The sequence below is a fragment of the Triticum dicoccoides genome, chromosome 7A (genome assembly GCF_002162155.2).
Source record: "Triticum dicoccoides isolate Atlit2015 ecotype Zavitan chromosome 7A, WEW_v2.0, whole genome shotgun sequence".
Lineage (NCBI taxonomy): Eukaryota > Viridiplantae > Streptophyta > Magnoliopsida > Poales > Poaceae > Triticum > Triticum dicoccoides.
In genome coordinates this window covers 165908409-165923105 of record NC_041392.1, presented here as the reverse complement: position 1 = coordinate 165923105, position 14697 = coordinate 165908409, and the positions used below count along the sequence as shown (strand labels likewise).

Below are 14697 nucleotides of genomic sequence, written 5' to 3'. Positions count from 1 at the left end.
TTGGAGTCCTACATTTCAGATGTCCGGACTCCTATAAATCTCCCTCACTTTATCTTAAATTGATGGGAGAAAGCGCATCCGGAAGGTTACGGAACCGCGTTGGAGATGCCCTTAACGGAGGACGTGTGACCTCATCTGCCTCAAGTTGTGGCCTTCATACAGTAGATTGGTAAAAAAACACTGCATTGAGCATGTCACACACTAAGCACATGGTTGATGTATCCATCCCAGCACAAACTTGGCATTCCAGCATTTTTTGGAGTTTAGCCCCAGATACTCAGACCTCTTCGTCCACAACCAAATTTGAATCCATTTTGATAAAACAAAAAGAAGGATCACTGACGAAAAATCGAAAACCCTTTGCGCGGCAGGATCATTTACCATCTGAACTTCTCGCGTCGGCCAAATAATGCGGCGTGAGAGGTAAGAAATTGCTTTCCAGTTCCAATCATAAGCCTGCCGCGTGCGTGTGACTAATGCCGCTTGTGTGCTGTTTATTATTACTAGCAAAAGAGCCCGTGCGTTGCAACGGGAGAAAAAATACAACACACACTCTTAACCGAACAACCATCACTTAAGACCACAATAGGTCCATCTCCTTTATTTTAGCGACGCATCATATTTGTGTTGCCGCTTATCCTTCTTCTCACCCTCGCCGGCGATGGCCTTAGTGTTCACACAAAGCAAAACGTGTTTGAATGTGGTTAATCCTAAGACGTCTCTCTCTCCCTCTCTCCTCCCTCTCCCTCCTCTCTCTCTCTCTCTCTCTCTCGCTTGCTCGCTTTCTCTCACACTCGCGATGAGAAATCTATTGTTTTCCCCTGCGATGTATTCAGAGGTATGCATGTGTAGTTCTCGATGTTTTATTTTGCCTATATGACTATAGTGGGTGTTTATTTGCAACCCGGATCGCCGCCTGTACAAAAGAAAAATGGATCGTGCGCTATAGTTATAAGTTTGCTTCCAAAACAATATCTAAAAATATTTAACAGGTAAAATTTACATCATATTCAGATTTCACACATTTTTCTAATCAAATTTCATATGTAACATGTTAAAATCGGAGTTACGGTTTAAAAGATACGTATAATTTAGAAAACCATTTGTTTGACTTAAATATCTTCCAAAATAATATTTATAAATACTTAACAGGTTAAAATAATGTTATATTCATATTCTACATATTTTTCTAATCAAATTTCATATATAACATGTTTAAATCGGAGTTACGGTTTAAAAGATATGGATGGTTTAGAAAAGTATTTGTTTGACTTAAATATGATCCACGGATGGAATACTTAAAAAGTTAGGGGGGATTTAAAAAACTATAAAATAACGGTTCGGTGTGACTTAAGTCCGGACTGCGGGTTGATTTCATGGAAATGCAGGGGCTTTTTTGCAAAATGGTGCAACGGACGGGTAGAAACCCTGCGTGCTTTATTATTAGGTAGAGATGTCCACTCGATTTGGAGCCTCTTGTCACGTACTACCAACTTGGACCATTATATTTTATCAAAAAAAACTTGGACCATTATATTTTTTGCCCTATGCAACTTATTTGCTCCAAAGACCAACATATGAAGGGCCCATTTGGTTCAAACGAATTCAACTGGAGTTTTGGAGGATTTAGATCCTTAGGAATTTTTTCCTTGCTTTGCCCACTATTTCAGAGGAAAAAAAAACAGTTCAATCAAACATCTTTGCTGCGACATCAAACACTCTTTGATTCAATTCAAATTCCCGTGGTTTCCTAATCCTACAAGTTTCCAGAGAACATCCATCGCAATTTTTCCTATTCCTGTCTTTTGAGAATCTTGCAAATCAAAGAGGTCCGGAACCTCTATGATCTTGCACTATTATTAAGTTCTCAATTTCATACCCACTGATTCTGAACTTTGAATAGTGGAGTAGTTTTTAGGCTCAGTTTATGGTCATTGGACTAAGTTGTGCCGGACTTACTTTGTAACTGGTATGAAAAATAGGCATAGCTAAGTTTAGTTAACCAAATGGTGAGTTAAAATACAAAAACTGGTTAGGCAAACAGGATTATCATAATCTCACACACATGTAAACGCATCAAGCGTTAAACCAGTATGACATACTGTTGCAAAAATACACCGGTTATTCCACAAAAAGAAAAATCCCAACGGTTACAAGTTACAACAGAATTAACCATGCCATTTACTGATTGAAAGCAATGTTTTTCTATTCAAGGATGGATGCTGAAATGCTTGAAATACAGATAATTCTTCCCTTTGCATTTTTTTTTCTCCTTTCCATCCCGACCTTAGCTGTCGCGGTCAGAAAAGTTTCCAGTTAGAGATTCTATGGTTCAGCGTATTCTAAAAACATGGACATGGGGAAAAAAGTTTCCAGAAAATAATGTGTATGTGCAATGTTGCTTCTATTCAGTATGTAGACAGCTTTGAAATAAGCAAACTGGATGTAACATAGAAACTCAAATTTTTATAGCAGAATGAATGCACGTTTCAAGTTTGTATAGGAAGAAAAATAGCAAAATGGTCAGCATGACATCCACAGTAAAGGAGCAAAGCAATGATCAACAGAACAGCATGATCATGCACATCATAAACAGGCCACAGTATGACGTGTATAAGTTTGACATATGTGGCATAACATACACAGCTCTCATCCAGAGTAGCATAAGATGACCATAAAAGAGTAGGAGCATATGAGTAACATGATCACCAGATACAGTACAGTGAAGTCAATTTGTTGGTACATGCATGCTACAGGAAGATTGATTATACAACCATAGTGACAACATTCAAACGATGATTGTTCAGACCAATGCAATGGATGTTTCATAGAAACCTTCCCTTAAACTAGTAATAACATGTACAGAACAATTGCGACGTAAAAATAATAACTTCCAAAGTTCCAATCCAGACAAAACATGGCATGACCCAGGGAATAGAATGCTGTCACTGCATCTTCAGATAGTTGTTGGCTCTTCTGCAGTTGCATAACTTCCCTACAGCAAAGCTCAGCCACTTATATCCTCTGCAGCGCCCCATTCCTCAGCTAGCATAGCTCATCCACCTGCCAAAACAAAACATTTAATGACCTGCCATCAGCCACTTTTCCAAACGTATCAAAAATCACCACTCTTAAGTGTTTGACATATGAAAAATTACAACGAAACCCATGCATGTAGTTGTTGGGTAGGAATTCACAAGGACAACTTTCCACCCACCATCTACTTGTGTGGGGTTTTCTTTTCTCATAATTTTTCACAGCTTACAAAAACAACTTTCTCCAAGTTTTCAAAATTGGGTTCACATGTACCCAGGTTCCAAAAATGCGCTCTCATGACGGTGCCATTGTAACATAACACATTTCAGTCTCAGTTGTATGGAAGTGTGGCATGCCATTGGGTCTAGGAAAAATGAACAGCAAAAGGATCAAATAAATACCTTCAAACAGCTGAAACAGGAGTCTGAGTTTTCATGGAGCTTGAGATCGGTAGAGCATTGTGCCCAGCCAAGGTATGTTTTTTGTTTTTGCGCTTCAACTGGGGCCTATATTAACCAGTTACAACAGGGCCCAAGTTAGATGTGAATAATCTCTAACAGGACATATACTAGTAAGTGGGAACCAAGAGAAACTCATGATTATACTTTGGTTACATTGCTAGACAGACTTGTCAAATAACGGTAGCACCGTGCAACAATAAAAAATTGGGGATCTAAACTTTAGTGAATTGATAGTTCTTAAACAACAAGTATACTATCTTCATAAAGGGAAAAAAAACTTCTAAATAAATGGCAAACTCCTTACCTTGGGGCTACATGACCTTTGATTACTTTTTCTTCTTCCTCGGTGAACATAAACCACTTGTCAGTGTTCTCTGTTGCGTCAAACTCTGATACAAATATGATATTAGTAGTCACTAACTACAACAATATAAATGAGTAACATGAAGGGCATTGCATAATAACTTCAGACAAACCTTGGCGCATTATTGCTGTCTTATCACAATAACCATCCAGCTTCCAGTACGCAACCCCTTCGTCTATCCTGACAGGCTTTTTCCTAACTAGACCTCCCAGCTTCTCCTCTGATGTTGCCATAATTGAGAGGTAACAGAAGATAATTAGTTCACACAGCTCAGTGCCTTGCACATTACAGAATAAGATATATATATTTTAAACAGTGTTCTGTTTGGAATGAAACTGAAGGCTGAGCATGTTCTTTAGTTACTTCACATCCAGAAAAACGCACATGGCTACATGTAACTAAGAAACTTAGTAAGTGCATACATGTTTAATGTTCTGTTGAGCTGCAGAAAAATATTAGTACCACAATGAAAATATACACAGGCTTAACACTCAATTAACAAAACTGAAGTGAATTCACATATACAGGGGTATAAATGAACTGGTGACATTTCTTGAACACAAACTCAAGCTAAATCTTGAAGAAAGTGCAGAAAGCTAAACCAAGCACAATACAAAAAGATATATTAAAGAAACTGCAAAACATCAACATACAGAGAACTAATGAGATGCAGAAAGATAAAAAAAATGTAGATATATAAATTCATAATGTTCAGACCATCTATTACTGCCTTCTTGTCTTCATATGCCTCCTTAATTTGAGAAACAAGACTATTAATTTCTGCTCCATTTCTCAAAAACCTTGGTTTAGCCATCTTAATTGTTAGTTTTTCTTTAAGCTCCTTTTCCTATAAAACCAGAGGAAAGTGGTTGTTTATTAGTGTAAAAAAAAGCAAGTGACTAGACACACATAAAAAAGGTTGCCCAAGCTCTCTTACCTTTTCTTTGACAGCACGGAATTTTTCCCTTGCAGCAACCTTTCTCTCAGTTGCACTTTCATGCTGTTTGAGAACCCAGTTCTTTAATGTTCTGAACAAAAACAAAATATTATTGATATGAAAGTAAAATAGCGAAGTGAACTACTACAGCAAATACAGTAGGCAGTACTTACGTAGTAGAAAGGGCCTCATCACACAGAAAATTCAGCACATGCAGCTTTAAAGAAGGGCTCAATTTTTTATATCCTAATACCCCTTGACTTAAACAATCAAGAGGCAGTTCCTTCGAGATAACTGTGGATTCACTAATATATTTCCCAGTATCAATTATCCAAGCATCACCATTCCTTGAATAGTCCGAAGGGCTATGAACAAAATAACCTCATTTAGTCATTTAACAATCAGTTTAAACACAACAACAAAGAAATATCAATTCAGAATGTAAGTACTTCTCTTCTCTGTCTTCTTGGATGACAGATAACAAACTAATGTGAAGGTCAGCAACAACTGAAGGCACCTCTCGCCCGATACGGCCTCCTCCAGTGATGACTTGAAGAATTTTTTCTGGCTGTCCCTTTCTTATTTTAAGCACCTGCGCAAAAAAATCATTTGCAACATTATTCCATTTACAAAACAAATTATATTCCAACAGCCACAAGGTGCCATATTAACATGTTAAACCATGGAAACAAGACCTGTTTTTAAGACTAGCTTATGAAGACAAAAGGCTGCTCTAAGAAAAATAAGCAATTCAATATAATATACTATCACTGTGCCTTCTAAAATCTTACAATTTAACCAAATATTCACGCTCCACACAAACAAGTATTAGAATATATTGCAACCAACTCCCACAACAGCATGCAGGGTATCATCTGGTGTATAAAATTATCCATGACAATATAGGATGAATCTAAGATGTAAGACAAATATTACACTTTCTGGTGGTTGGTCAAATCACGCATGCAGATCATCAGAGATAGATGCACTAGCATACACACACGTCCTGATCACCAATATAGTCTTAAAATGCAATTGTCTGCATGAGCAAATAAATATCTTTGAAATTTAGACAACTTATTTGGATCGTCTCAAAACAGTGTTACCATTATCACGTGTCAGTATTTCACCATGGCTGCCACTCTCATTCTGGACAACTATGAATTTTATATAACTTTAAAATACTATTTGCATTTGATTAAATATGTGCACTAAAGCCTAATGGCATGGCTGACTGCTCTACAACAGAACAAACATAGGATAATGTAAAAAAAAAAGGAGAAGCTGCTAACATCACTTTGCTTTAGTTCTAACATTGGCCTGAAAGGCTGAAACAACAATTACATAATGCAACAACACCTTTTTCTGTTCTGCAGACATAAACTTTTTTTAAACAGAACCAGTTATACATAACCAATGACAAACCTTGCATCAACATACAAAGAAATGCAGCACAAGAATATTTTCTTTAGTCCATAAGAGAGCTCATGGCGCTTGTATTGCACAACAGAACAAGAAAGTAAAAGCTGAAAGATTGTCTTGACATAAGTACCTCTGCAAATGTGCGGCAGAATTCATGAAACTGAAGTGCAGACCCAACATCATCAACCTCCAGCTCAGCCCCTGCAATGTCAGTGACTGGAGTACCTATGGGTAGCTCAATTTTGGTCTCTGGGACATCAGTGCTCTCATTCCTAATGTGAAGTTCGCCCTTAATTTCAACAGGGCACTTTTCATCAGCAGTCATTTCATTTACCATGTGGTTGCCCTTTTTCAGCTTCTTGCTGATGGGAACTGGAGGAAGTGCATTGAGATCAGTCCCTGTATTGTCATCCCCTTGAGCCAACAATCCATCAGTACCATCATCTGTCCCTAGGGCCCTCTTTATGTTGCCCTTCTTGCGTTCCTAACAAAGGGGCCAGCAAAACAGATCAGTAATAATGAACAATTACATTATAAAACAGAGAGTTACCAAGCAAAAAATGCACCACCTTCTTGATCTTCTTCAGCTCCTTGTCGGTATGAACTGAAGGAACTGCATTGAGATCAGTCCTTGCATTCTCACCCCCTTCAGCCAACAATCCATCAGTACCATCATCTGTCCCTAGGGCCTTCTTTATGTTGCCCTTCTTGCGTTCCTAACAAAGGGGCCAGCAAAACGGATCAGTAATAATGAAACAATTACATTATAAAATAGAGAATTACCGAGCAAAAAATGTACCACCTTCTTGATCTTCTTCAGCTCCTTGTTGGTAGGAACTGAAGGAAATGCATTGAGATCAGTGTTTGTATTCTCATCCCCTTCAGTCAACAGTCCATCAGTAGCATCGCCTGTCCCTGGCACCTTCTTTATGTTGCCCTCCTTGTGTTCCTAACAAAGGGGCCAGCAAAACAGATCAACAATAACGAACAACTACATTACACAACAGAGAATTGCCAGGCAAAAATGTACCTTCTTGATCTTCTTCAGCTTCTTTTTGATAGGAACTGAAGGAAGTGCATTGAGATCAGTCTTAATATTCTCATCCCCTTCAGCGAACAATCCACCGTTAGCATCATCTGTCCCTAGCGCCCTCTTTAAGCTGCCCTCCTTGCGTTCCTAACAAAGGGACCAACAAAGCAGATGAACAATGATGAGCAATTACATTATACAGCAGAGTTACCAAGCGAAAAATTGTACCTTCTTGATCTTCTTAGGGAGCGAGGACAGCGTCTGTGCAGCAACCACCATGTCGGAGCCCTTTATCAGCAAATCATGGACGGACGAGTGCCCTGACGCCTTGGCAGCATGGGCCAGTATTCCTGTAGGCGTCTCCCCTTTCTTCTTTCTGTCAAACAAAACCAAGCTAAGCAAGAAATACACAAGAAGTCCCAGTATAGCCGTGCATCAGCTTCGTTGGCTGACCTGCAGAAGCTGCAGTTGCAGATGCCCCTGCATTTGGGGCAGGTCCAGCCCGCCTCCTTGGTCATATCCTCGGCGTTCTCACCATACCTAAACAAGCCATGAAGAACCAAACCAGATCAGACCAAGAGGCTCTACGATGGCCAGCTTGCTCGACCACGGAGATGATGGTGGCTTGAAACTGTGTGAAGAAATGCTTTTACCTGTTGAGGAGGCACTTGTGGCAGAAGTGGATTGGACAAAGCCCCTTCTTCCGGGGCTGCGTGCAAGCCACCGAGAAGTCCATCGTCTTCTGGCGACACTGCGAGCGCGTGACGAAAACAACAACAAGAAGGGTCAGCCAAATCCGCCCCCGACAGATCGAGAAGGATGGGGGAGATGCGCCACGGCAGGCGCTCACCTGGTGGCAGGTCTTCCCGTTCTCCGGGTCATAGATCCGGCCGCCGACGCAGCGGATTCCGGGGCACGGGTTGCGCTTCCGGGGAGGGCCTTGCTTGGCCTCCTCCGTCTGCCCCGGCACGACCACGCTCTCCTCACCGCCGGCGCCTTTCTTGGCCATGGAGACGCGCTCGAGGAAGGGCGGGAGAAGTGGGGTGTGAAATGAGGAGGAAGCTCGGGAGGTGGGTGCCCCGGGAGACACGGGAGGTGTTTGATGTGATGAATTTTGGGGGCGGAAGGGGGGTCAGATCTCGGATTATGGCGCCGCGACGCGGAAGAAGGGCGGGAGTAGCTGGTGTCGGATGGCGCCAGTGAATTGCCCCGGAAATTTTGAAATTTTCCCTTCTCGGCGCTGTCCCGTCTCCTCCCCCGCCTTTGCTCGATGTTTTCCCTCCCACAGCTCGTCCTCGCTTTTCGGGTTGGTGGGCAACTTTTTTTTGTGTGTGTTGGTGAGCACCGTGCGTCCTCGGTTTAGGTGCATAGGGCTTTTAATGAGGAACGGCGTAACCTAGACGCATAATACTTGGGTGAAAAAAAAATATCATGAAAATAGAATAGAACCAGTCAACCAACATGTTTTGTTTTGGCCGCAATAATTGCATATGATTAACGCTGGAAATCCTCACCAGCTGGCCGATTAATGAGGCGGTCATTCAAGGGCCGCTGGCGTGCGATGTACTCCCTCCGTTCCTAAATACTTGTCTTTCTAGAGATTTCAACAAGTAACTACATACGGCGCAAAATGAGTGAATCTAAACTTTAAAATATGTCTACATACGTCCGTATGTTGAGTCTATTTGAAATGCCTAGAAAGACAAGTATTTTGGAACGGAGGGAGTAGGTAGGAGGTGGATTCCAGAGTGGATCGGGTGCAGGTGGATCGCAGAAGGGGCATCCGGTGTGGCCGGTGCGCGTGTGACCGCGGGCGTGGGTGGGGTATACGGGAGTATTGTTATAACATTGCAAGAAATGATGACACGGCGGGATTGGAGCTAATTTATGGACCGAGGAGCTAATTTGTGGGGGCTAGTGGCGTAGAGATTTGAAAAGCATAAGCAGCCGAAAACTCGTAGGTGGTCATAGCGAGGATGTGTGCTGGTGAGAAGGAAATAGGGGGTATTTGGTGTGGTTTTAGTGGATGGGCGTCGGGTGAGGTGTGTGGCGGTGTGCAACGCCTTCGCCCAAAAGATTGGCGTGTAGGAGAAGGGTGTGAACGCCATCGTTGGTAGTGCGAATCATGCGCTCGCCCTTGCCGTTTCGGGGAGAACATTGAGGGCAAGAGAGACAGTAAATAATGGTGTCGTTCGAGAAAAAGATGTGCAATGAGGTGTTGATAAATTCACCGTCGTTGTCACACTGCATACATTTGATGAGTGCGGAAATGGGTAAGAATGTAGGTGAATAATGATGGATAACGTTGCATGGAAAAACAAAAAAATCCTACGAAACACCCAAAGATCTATCTATGAAGGTGCTAGCAACGGATGGGAGTGTGTGTCAACATACCCTTCTAGACCGAAAGTGTCAACGATCTAAAGATCGTGGTTGACGTAGTCGTACTTGTGTCACGATCCATCCACAAGCACAACACGTGCGGCACCTCCGAGATTAGCACACGTTTGGCTCGGTGGCGTCATCTACTTCTTGGTCCAACAAGCGAGGGGGAGGAGGTAGATGAGATCTAAACCAACACGACGACGTGGTGGTGGCGGCAGTGGAACTGCAGCAGGGCTTCGTCAAGCATCCGCGCGAGGTAGAGTAGTTGTAACGGGAGGAAGACGGACAAGTGTGGAAGGGTGGCTGCCCCCAACACCTCTCCACCTTTATATACGCATTGAGGGGGCTGGTGGCTTGCCCTCCAAGCCCCTAGGGTCGTTGACCAAGAGGGAGAAGGAAATTTCTCATTTCCTTTCCCATCGATCGCTATCCCCTTTTTTAAGGATCTCGATCTTATCCCTTCGGGATATGATCCTATTCCTTTTAGGGGAGGATCTTGGTGAGCCTAGACCAGGGGTGTGGGACCTTGCCCCGCTACTCACGTCCATGTGGGCTCCATGTAGGTGGGCCCCACTCCGGAACCTTCTTGGTACAATATCGAAAAAAACCAAACATTTTCTGGAACCCTGAATATGACTTTCATACATAAATCTTTACCTCCGGATCATTCCGGAGCTCCTCGTGATGTCCCGGATCCCATCCGGGACTCTGAACTACTTTCGAACTTCACCATATGAATATCTCAATACTACCCTGCGCTATCGAACGTTAAGTGTGCCGATATGACCTAGACTCCTCTTCGATCAATAATCTATAGCGGGACCTGGATGCCCATATTGACTCCCACATATTCAACGAAGATATTTATAGGTTGAACCACATTGTCAAGGATTTGTTTAATCCTGTATGCAATTCCTTTGTCCAGCGATATGTTACTTGCCCGAGATTCGATCGTCGGTATCTCCATACCTAGTTCAATCTCGTTACCGGGAGGTCTCGTCACTTGTTCCGTAATACAAGGCCCATGACTAAACTCATTAATCACATGCTTGCAAGCTTCTTCTAATGTTGTATTACTGAGAGGGCCTAGAGATATCTCTCTGCCACACGGAGTGACAAATCCCAATCTCGATCCATGCAACCCAACAAACACCTTTGGATCGCTGGACCAGTCCATAGATGGATCGCTGGAGCTTGCATACCTTATTAGCATCCTTAGGATCGACAAAACCTTTTGGTTGCATCATATACAACTCTTCCTATCAGGAAACCATTAAGGAACGTTGTTTTGACGTCCATCTGCCAGATTTCGTAATCGAAAATGCAGAAGTTGCTAACATAATCTTAACAGATTTCAACATCGCTACGGGTGAGAAAGTCTCATCGTAGTCAACTCCGTGAACTTGTGGAAAACCCTTTGCAACAAGTCAAGCTTTATAGATGGTGACATTACCATCAACATTTGTCTTCTTCTTAAAGATCCATTTGTTCTCAATGGCCTGCTGGTTATCAGGCAGGTCCACCAAAGTCCATACTCGGTTTTTCGTAGATGGATCCTATCTGGGATTTCATGTCCTCAAGCCATTTGTCAGAATATGAGCTCATCATTGCTTCTTCATAGTTCGTAGGTTCATCGTTGTCCAATAACATGACTTTTGGGACAAGAATACCGTACCACTCTTGTGCGGAACGTGTCCTGGTCGACCTAGGAAGTTCAGGAATAGCTTGATTCGAAGTATTATGATCATCATCATTAGCTTCCTATCCAGCTAGTGTAGGCATCACAGGAACTTCTTTCTGCGATGCACTACTCTCCAATTTGAGAGAAGGCACGGTTACCTCATCAAGCTCTACCTTCCTCTCACTCACTTCTTTCGAGAGAAACTCCTTCTCTAGAAAGGATCCATTCTTGGCAAGAAAGATCTTGCCCTCGGATCTGTGATAGAAGATATATCTAATGGTCTCTTTAGGGTATCATATGAAGACGCACTTCTCTGCTCTGGGTTCAGCTTATCAGGCTGAAACCTCTTGACATAAGGGTCGCATCCCCAAACTTGAAAAAAAATGACAATTTAGGTTTCTTGCCAAACCATAATTTATATTGCGTCATCTCAGCGGATTTAGATGGTGCCCTGTTTAAAGTGAATGCGGGCATCTCTAATGCATAGCCCTAAAAGATAGTTACAAATCGGTAAGAGATATCATAGGATGCACCATATACAATAGAGTAGGATTACGACGTTCAGACACACCATTACGCTGTGGTGTTTCAGGTGGCGTGAGTTGTGAAACAATTCCACATTGTCTTAAATGTGTGCCAAACTCGTAACTCAGATATTCACCTCCACTATCAGATCGTAGTAATTTTATTTTCTTGTTACAATGATTCTCTACTTCACTCCGAAACTCCTTGAACTTTTCATATTTGTGTTTCATTAAGTAAATATACCCATATATACTCAAATCATCCGTGAAGATAAGAAAATAACGATATCCACCACGTGCTTCAACACTCATTGGACCGCATACATTAGTATGTATTATTTTCAACAAGTCACTTGCCCGCTTCATTGTACCGGAAAACAAGGTTTTCGTCATCTTGCCCATGAGGCATGGTTCACATGTTTCAAATGATTCATAATCAAGTGATTCCAAAAGTCCATCAGCATGTAGTTTCTTCATGCGCTTTACACCAATATTACCCAAGCGGTAGTTTCACGAGAATAAACCATTAACTTTGCATCTTTTGGCATTAATATTATGAACATGTGTATCACTACGGTCGAGATTCAACAAGAATAAACCATTCACATTAGGTGCATGACCATAAAAGATATTATTCATATAAATAGAACAACCATTATTCTTTGACTTGAATGAATATCCATCTCACAATAAACAAGAGCCAGATATAATGTTCATGCTCAAAACAGACACCAAATAACAATTATTTAGGTTTAAAACTAATCCCGAATTTAGACATAGAGGGGGCATGCCGACGGTGATCACATCAACCTTGGAGCCATTCCTAACGCGCATCGTCACACAAAAAATTATACCTTCTTGATCTTCTTAGGGAATGAGGACAACGTCTGTGCAGCAGCCACCATCTCGGAGCGCTTTATCAGCAGATCATGGACGGATGAGTGCCCTAACGCCTTGGCGGCATGAGCCAGTATTCCTGTAGGTGTCTCCCCTTTCTTCTTTCTGCCAAACAAAACCATGCTGAGAAAGAAATACACAAGAAATCCCATTATGACCATGCATCAGCTTTGTTGGCTCACCTGCACAAGCTGCAGTTGCAGATGCCCCTGCATTTCGGGCAGGTCCAGCCCGCCTCCTTGGCCTTGTCCTTGGCATCCTCACCATACCTAAACAAGCCAGGGGGAAGCAAACCAAATCAGAATAAGCGGCCCTACGATGGTTAGTTTGTTGGACCACAGAGATGATGAACTGTATGAAAAAAATATTTTACCTGTTGGACAAGCACTTGTGGCAGAAGTGGATTGGACAAAGCCCCTTCTTCCGAGGCTGCCTGCAAGCCACCATGAAGTCCGTTGTCTTCTGACGACACTGCAAGAACAACAACAAAGGGTCAACCAAATCCACCCCCCGACAGATCCAGAAGGATGGAGGAGATGCGCGACGGCAAGCGCTCACCTGGTGGCAGGTCTTCCCGTTCTTCGGGTCATAGATCCGGCCGCCGACGCAGCGGATTCTGGGGCACGGGTTGCGCTTTCGGGGAGGGTCTCGCTTGGCCTTTCTCGTCTGCACCGACACGACCACGCTCTCCTCATCGTCGGTGCCTTTCTTCGACATGGAGACGCGCTCGAGGAAGGGCAGGAGAGGTAGGGGGAATAGGGATGCTAAGACTTTGGGTGTCCGGGAGAGGCGAGAGGTGTTTGCTGTGATGAATTCTTGGGGCGGAAGGGTCAGATCTAAGATTATGGCGCTGCACCGCGAAAGAAGGGCTAGAGTAGCTGGTGTCGGATGGCGCCGGTGAATTGCCCGGTAAATTAAAAAAATCCCTTCTCGGCACTGTCCCCCTCCTCCCCCACCTTTGCTCCATGCTTTTCCTCCCAGGCTCATCCTCGCTTTTCGGTTTGGTGGGCAACCTTTGTTTGCGAGTACTATACTTCCTCCGTCTAGGTGCATAGGGCTTCTAAGAAGGAAGAGTGCAACCTAGGCATGCAACAATTAGGCGAGAGAAAAAAACGTACAATAGAAATACTAGCTAACCAACATGTTTTGTTTTGGTTACAATAATTACGTAATTAATGCTGGAAATCCTCATTGACTGGCCGATTAATGAGGCAGTCATTCAAGGGTTGCTGGCGTCCGAGGTAGGTGGGAGATGATCAGGCGCAGGTGGGTCGCTGAGGGGGGATCCGGTGTGGCCGGTGGGCCTATGACCGTGGTGTGGATGGGGTATACGTAAGTATTGTTTCGTCAAAAATAACACGGCGCAAAACAATGATGCGCACAGGATTCGATGAAAACACAAACATGTGGACTGAGGAGCTAATTTGTGGGGGCTAGTGGCATAGAGATATGGAAAGCATTAGCAGCCGAAAACTCATAGGTGATCATAGCGAGGATGTGTGCCGGTGAGAAGGAAATAGGGGGTATTTGGTGTGGTTTTAGTGGATGAGCATCGGTTGAGAAGGTGTGTGGCGGTGTGCAATGCCTCCACCCAAAACGGTGAAGAAGACTAGCGTGGTGGAGAAGAGTGTGAACGACATCACTAGTAGTGCAAATCATGTGCTCGGCCTTACCATTTTGGGGAGAAGTATGAAGTCAAGAGAGACGGTGAAATATGCCAAAAAATGGAAATCGTGTCTATTGAAACTCGTGTGAAATCTATGTGACTTATTTATGAAAAGTTCTACAATACGAAAAAGATAGTTGAATTCTAGGTGTCTTTTTTGTAAAAAAAAATCAAAACAATGAAATATGCAAAAAAAACTTTTGGAAATGCAATAGATAAAATAAACCGTTTCACGCAAAAATACGTTGAAAATGTTTAGTTTGGAACAATCCAATGTTTTATTTATTGATTTCA

General features: G+C 42.7%; 2 protein-coding genes across 7 annotated transcripts; both read right to left on the bottom strand.

The window, feature by feature from the left end:
* Positions 1–2634: 2634 nt before the first annotated feature.
* On the bottom strand, positions 2635–8443 carry LOC119329132. 6 transcript variants are annotated; one of them, XM_037602125.1, is made up of 16 exons: positions 8101–8436; positions 7904–8001; positions 7704–7790; positions 7479–7626; positions 7251–7397; positions 7023–7169; positions 6790–6936; positions 6351–6704; positions 5248–5390; positions 4972–5163; positions 4799–4889; positions 4579–4708; positions 3974–4081; positions 3802–3886; positions 3438–3542; positions 2640–3063 (listed from the first exon to the last, which is right to left on the bottom strand). In XM_037602125.1, the coding sequence occupies exons 1-15, from the start codon at positions 8257–8259 to the stop codon at positions 3440–3442; spliced, it is 2139 nt and encodes a 712-aa protein (XP_037458022.1). In that variant the 5' UTR covers positions 8260–8436; the 3' UTR covers positions 2640–3063; positions 3438–3439. The 6 variants fall into 6 exon arrangements, with proteins under 6 accessions (XP_037458027.1, XP_037458022.1, XP_037458025.1 ...); XM_037602128.1 differs by lacking the exon at positions 7023–7169 and having other exon boundaries at positions 8101–8442; XM_037602127.1 differs by lacking the exon at positions 6790–6936 and having other exon boundaries at positions 8101–8441.
* A 4026-nt stretch (positions 8444–12469) lies between these two features.
* On the bottom strand, positions 12470–13723 carry LOC119334304 (cell division cycle-associated protein 7-like). The gene is made up of 4 exons (XM_037606895.1): positions 13296–13723; positions 13111–13208; positions 12920–13006; positions 12470–12842 (listed from the first exon to the last, which is right to left on the bottom strand). Exons 1-4 carry the CDS (start codon positions 13452–13454, stop codon positions 12689–12691), a joined length of 498 nt encoding a protein of 165 aa, XP_037462792.1. The 5' UTR covers positions 13455–13723; the 3' UTR covers positions 12470–12688.
* Positions 13724–14697: the final 974 nt, after the last annotated feature.

Excerpts from the sequence above, each read along its gene's own strand:
- LOC119334304 (XM_037606895.1), bottom strand. The coding sequence starts at position 13,454 with ATGTCGAAGAAAGGCACCGACGATGAGGAGAGCGTGGTCGTGTCGGTG. Across the intron at positions 13,007-13,110 it reads CACAAGTGCTTGTCCAACAG|GTATGGTGAGGATGCCAAGG; the intron begins GTAAAATATTTT and ends TGGCTTGTTTAG. Across the intron at positions 12,843-12,919 it reads TGCAACTGCAGCTTGTGCAG|AAAGAAGAAAGGGGAGACAC; the intron begins GTGAGCCAACAA and ends TTTGTTTGGCAG.
- LOC119329132 (XM_037602125.1), bottom strand. The coding sequence starts at position 8,259 with ATGGCCAAGAAAGGCGCCGGCGGTGAGGAGAGCGTGGTCGTGCCGGGG. Across the intron at positions 6,705-6,789 it reads AGCTGAAGAAGATCAAGAAG|GAACGCAAGAAGGGCAACAT; the intron begins GTGGTGCATTTT and ends CCCCTTTGTTAG. Across the intron at positions 3,887-3,973 it reads GACAGCAATAATGCGCCAAG|AGTTTGACGCAACAGAGAAC; the intron begins GTTTGTCTGAAG and ends TATTTGTATCAG.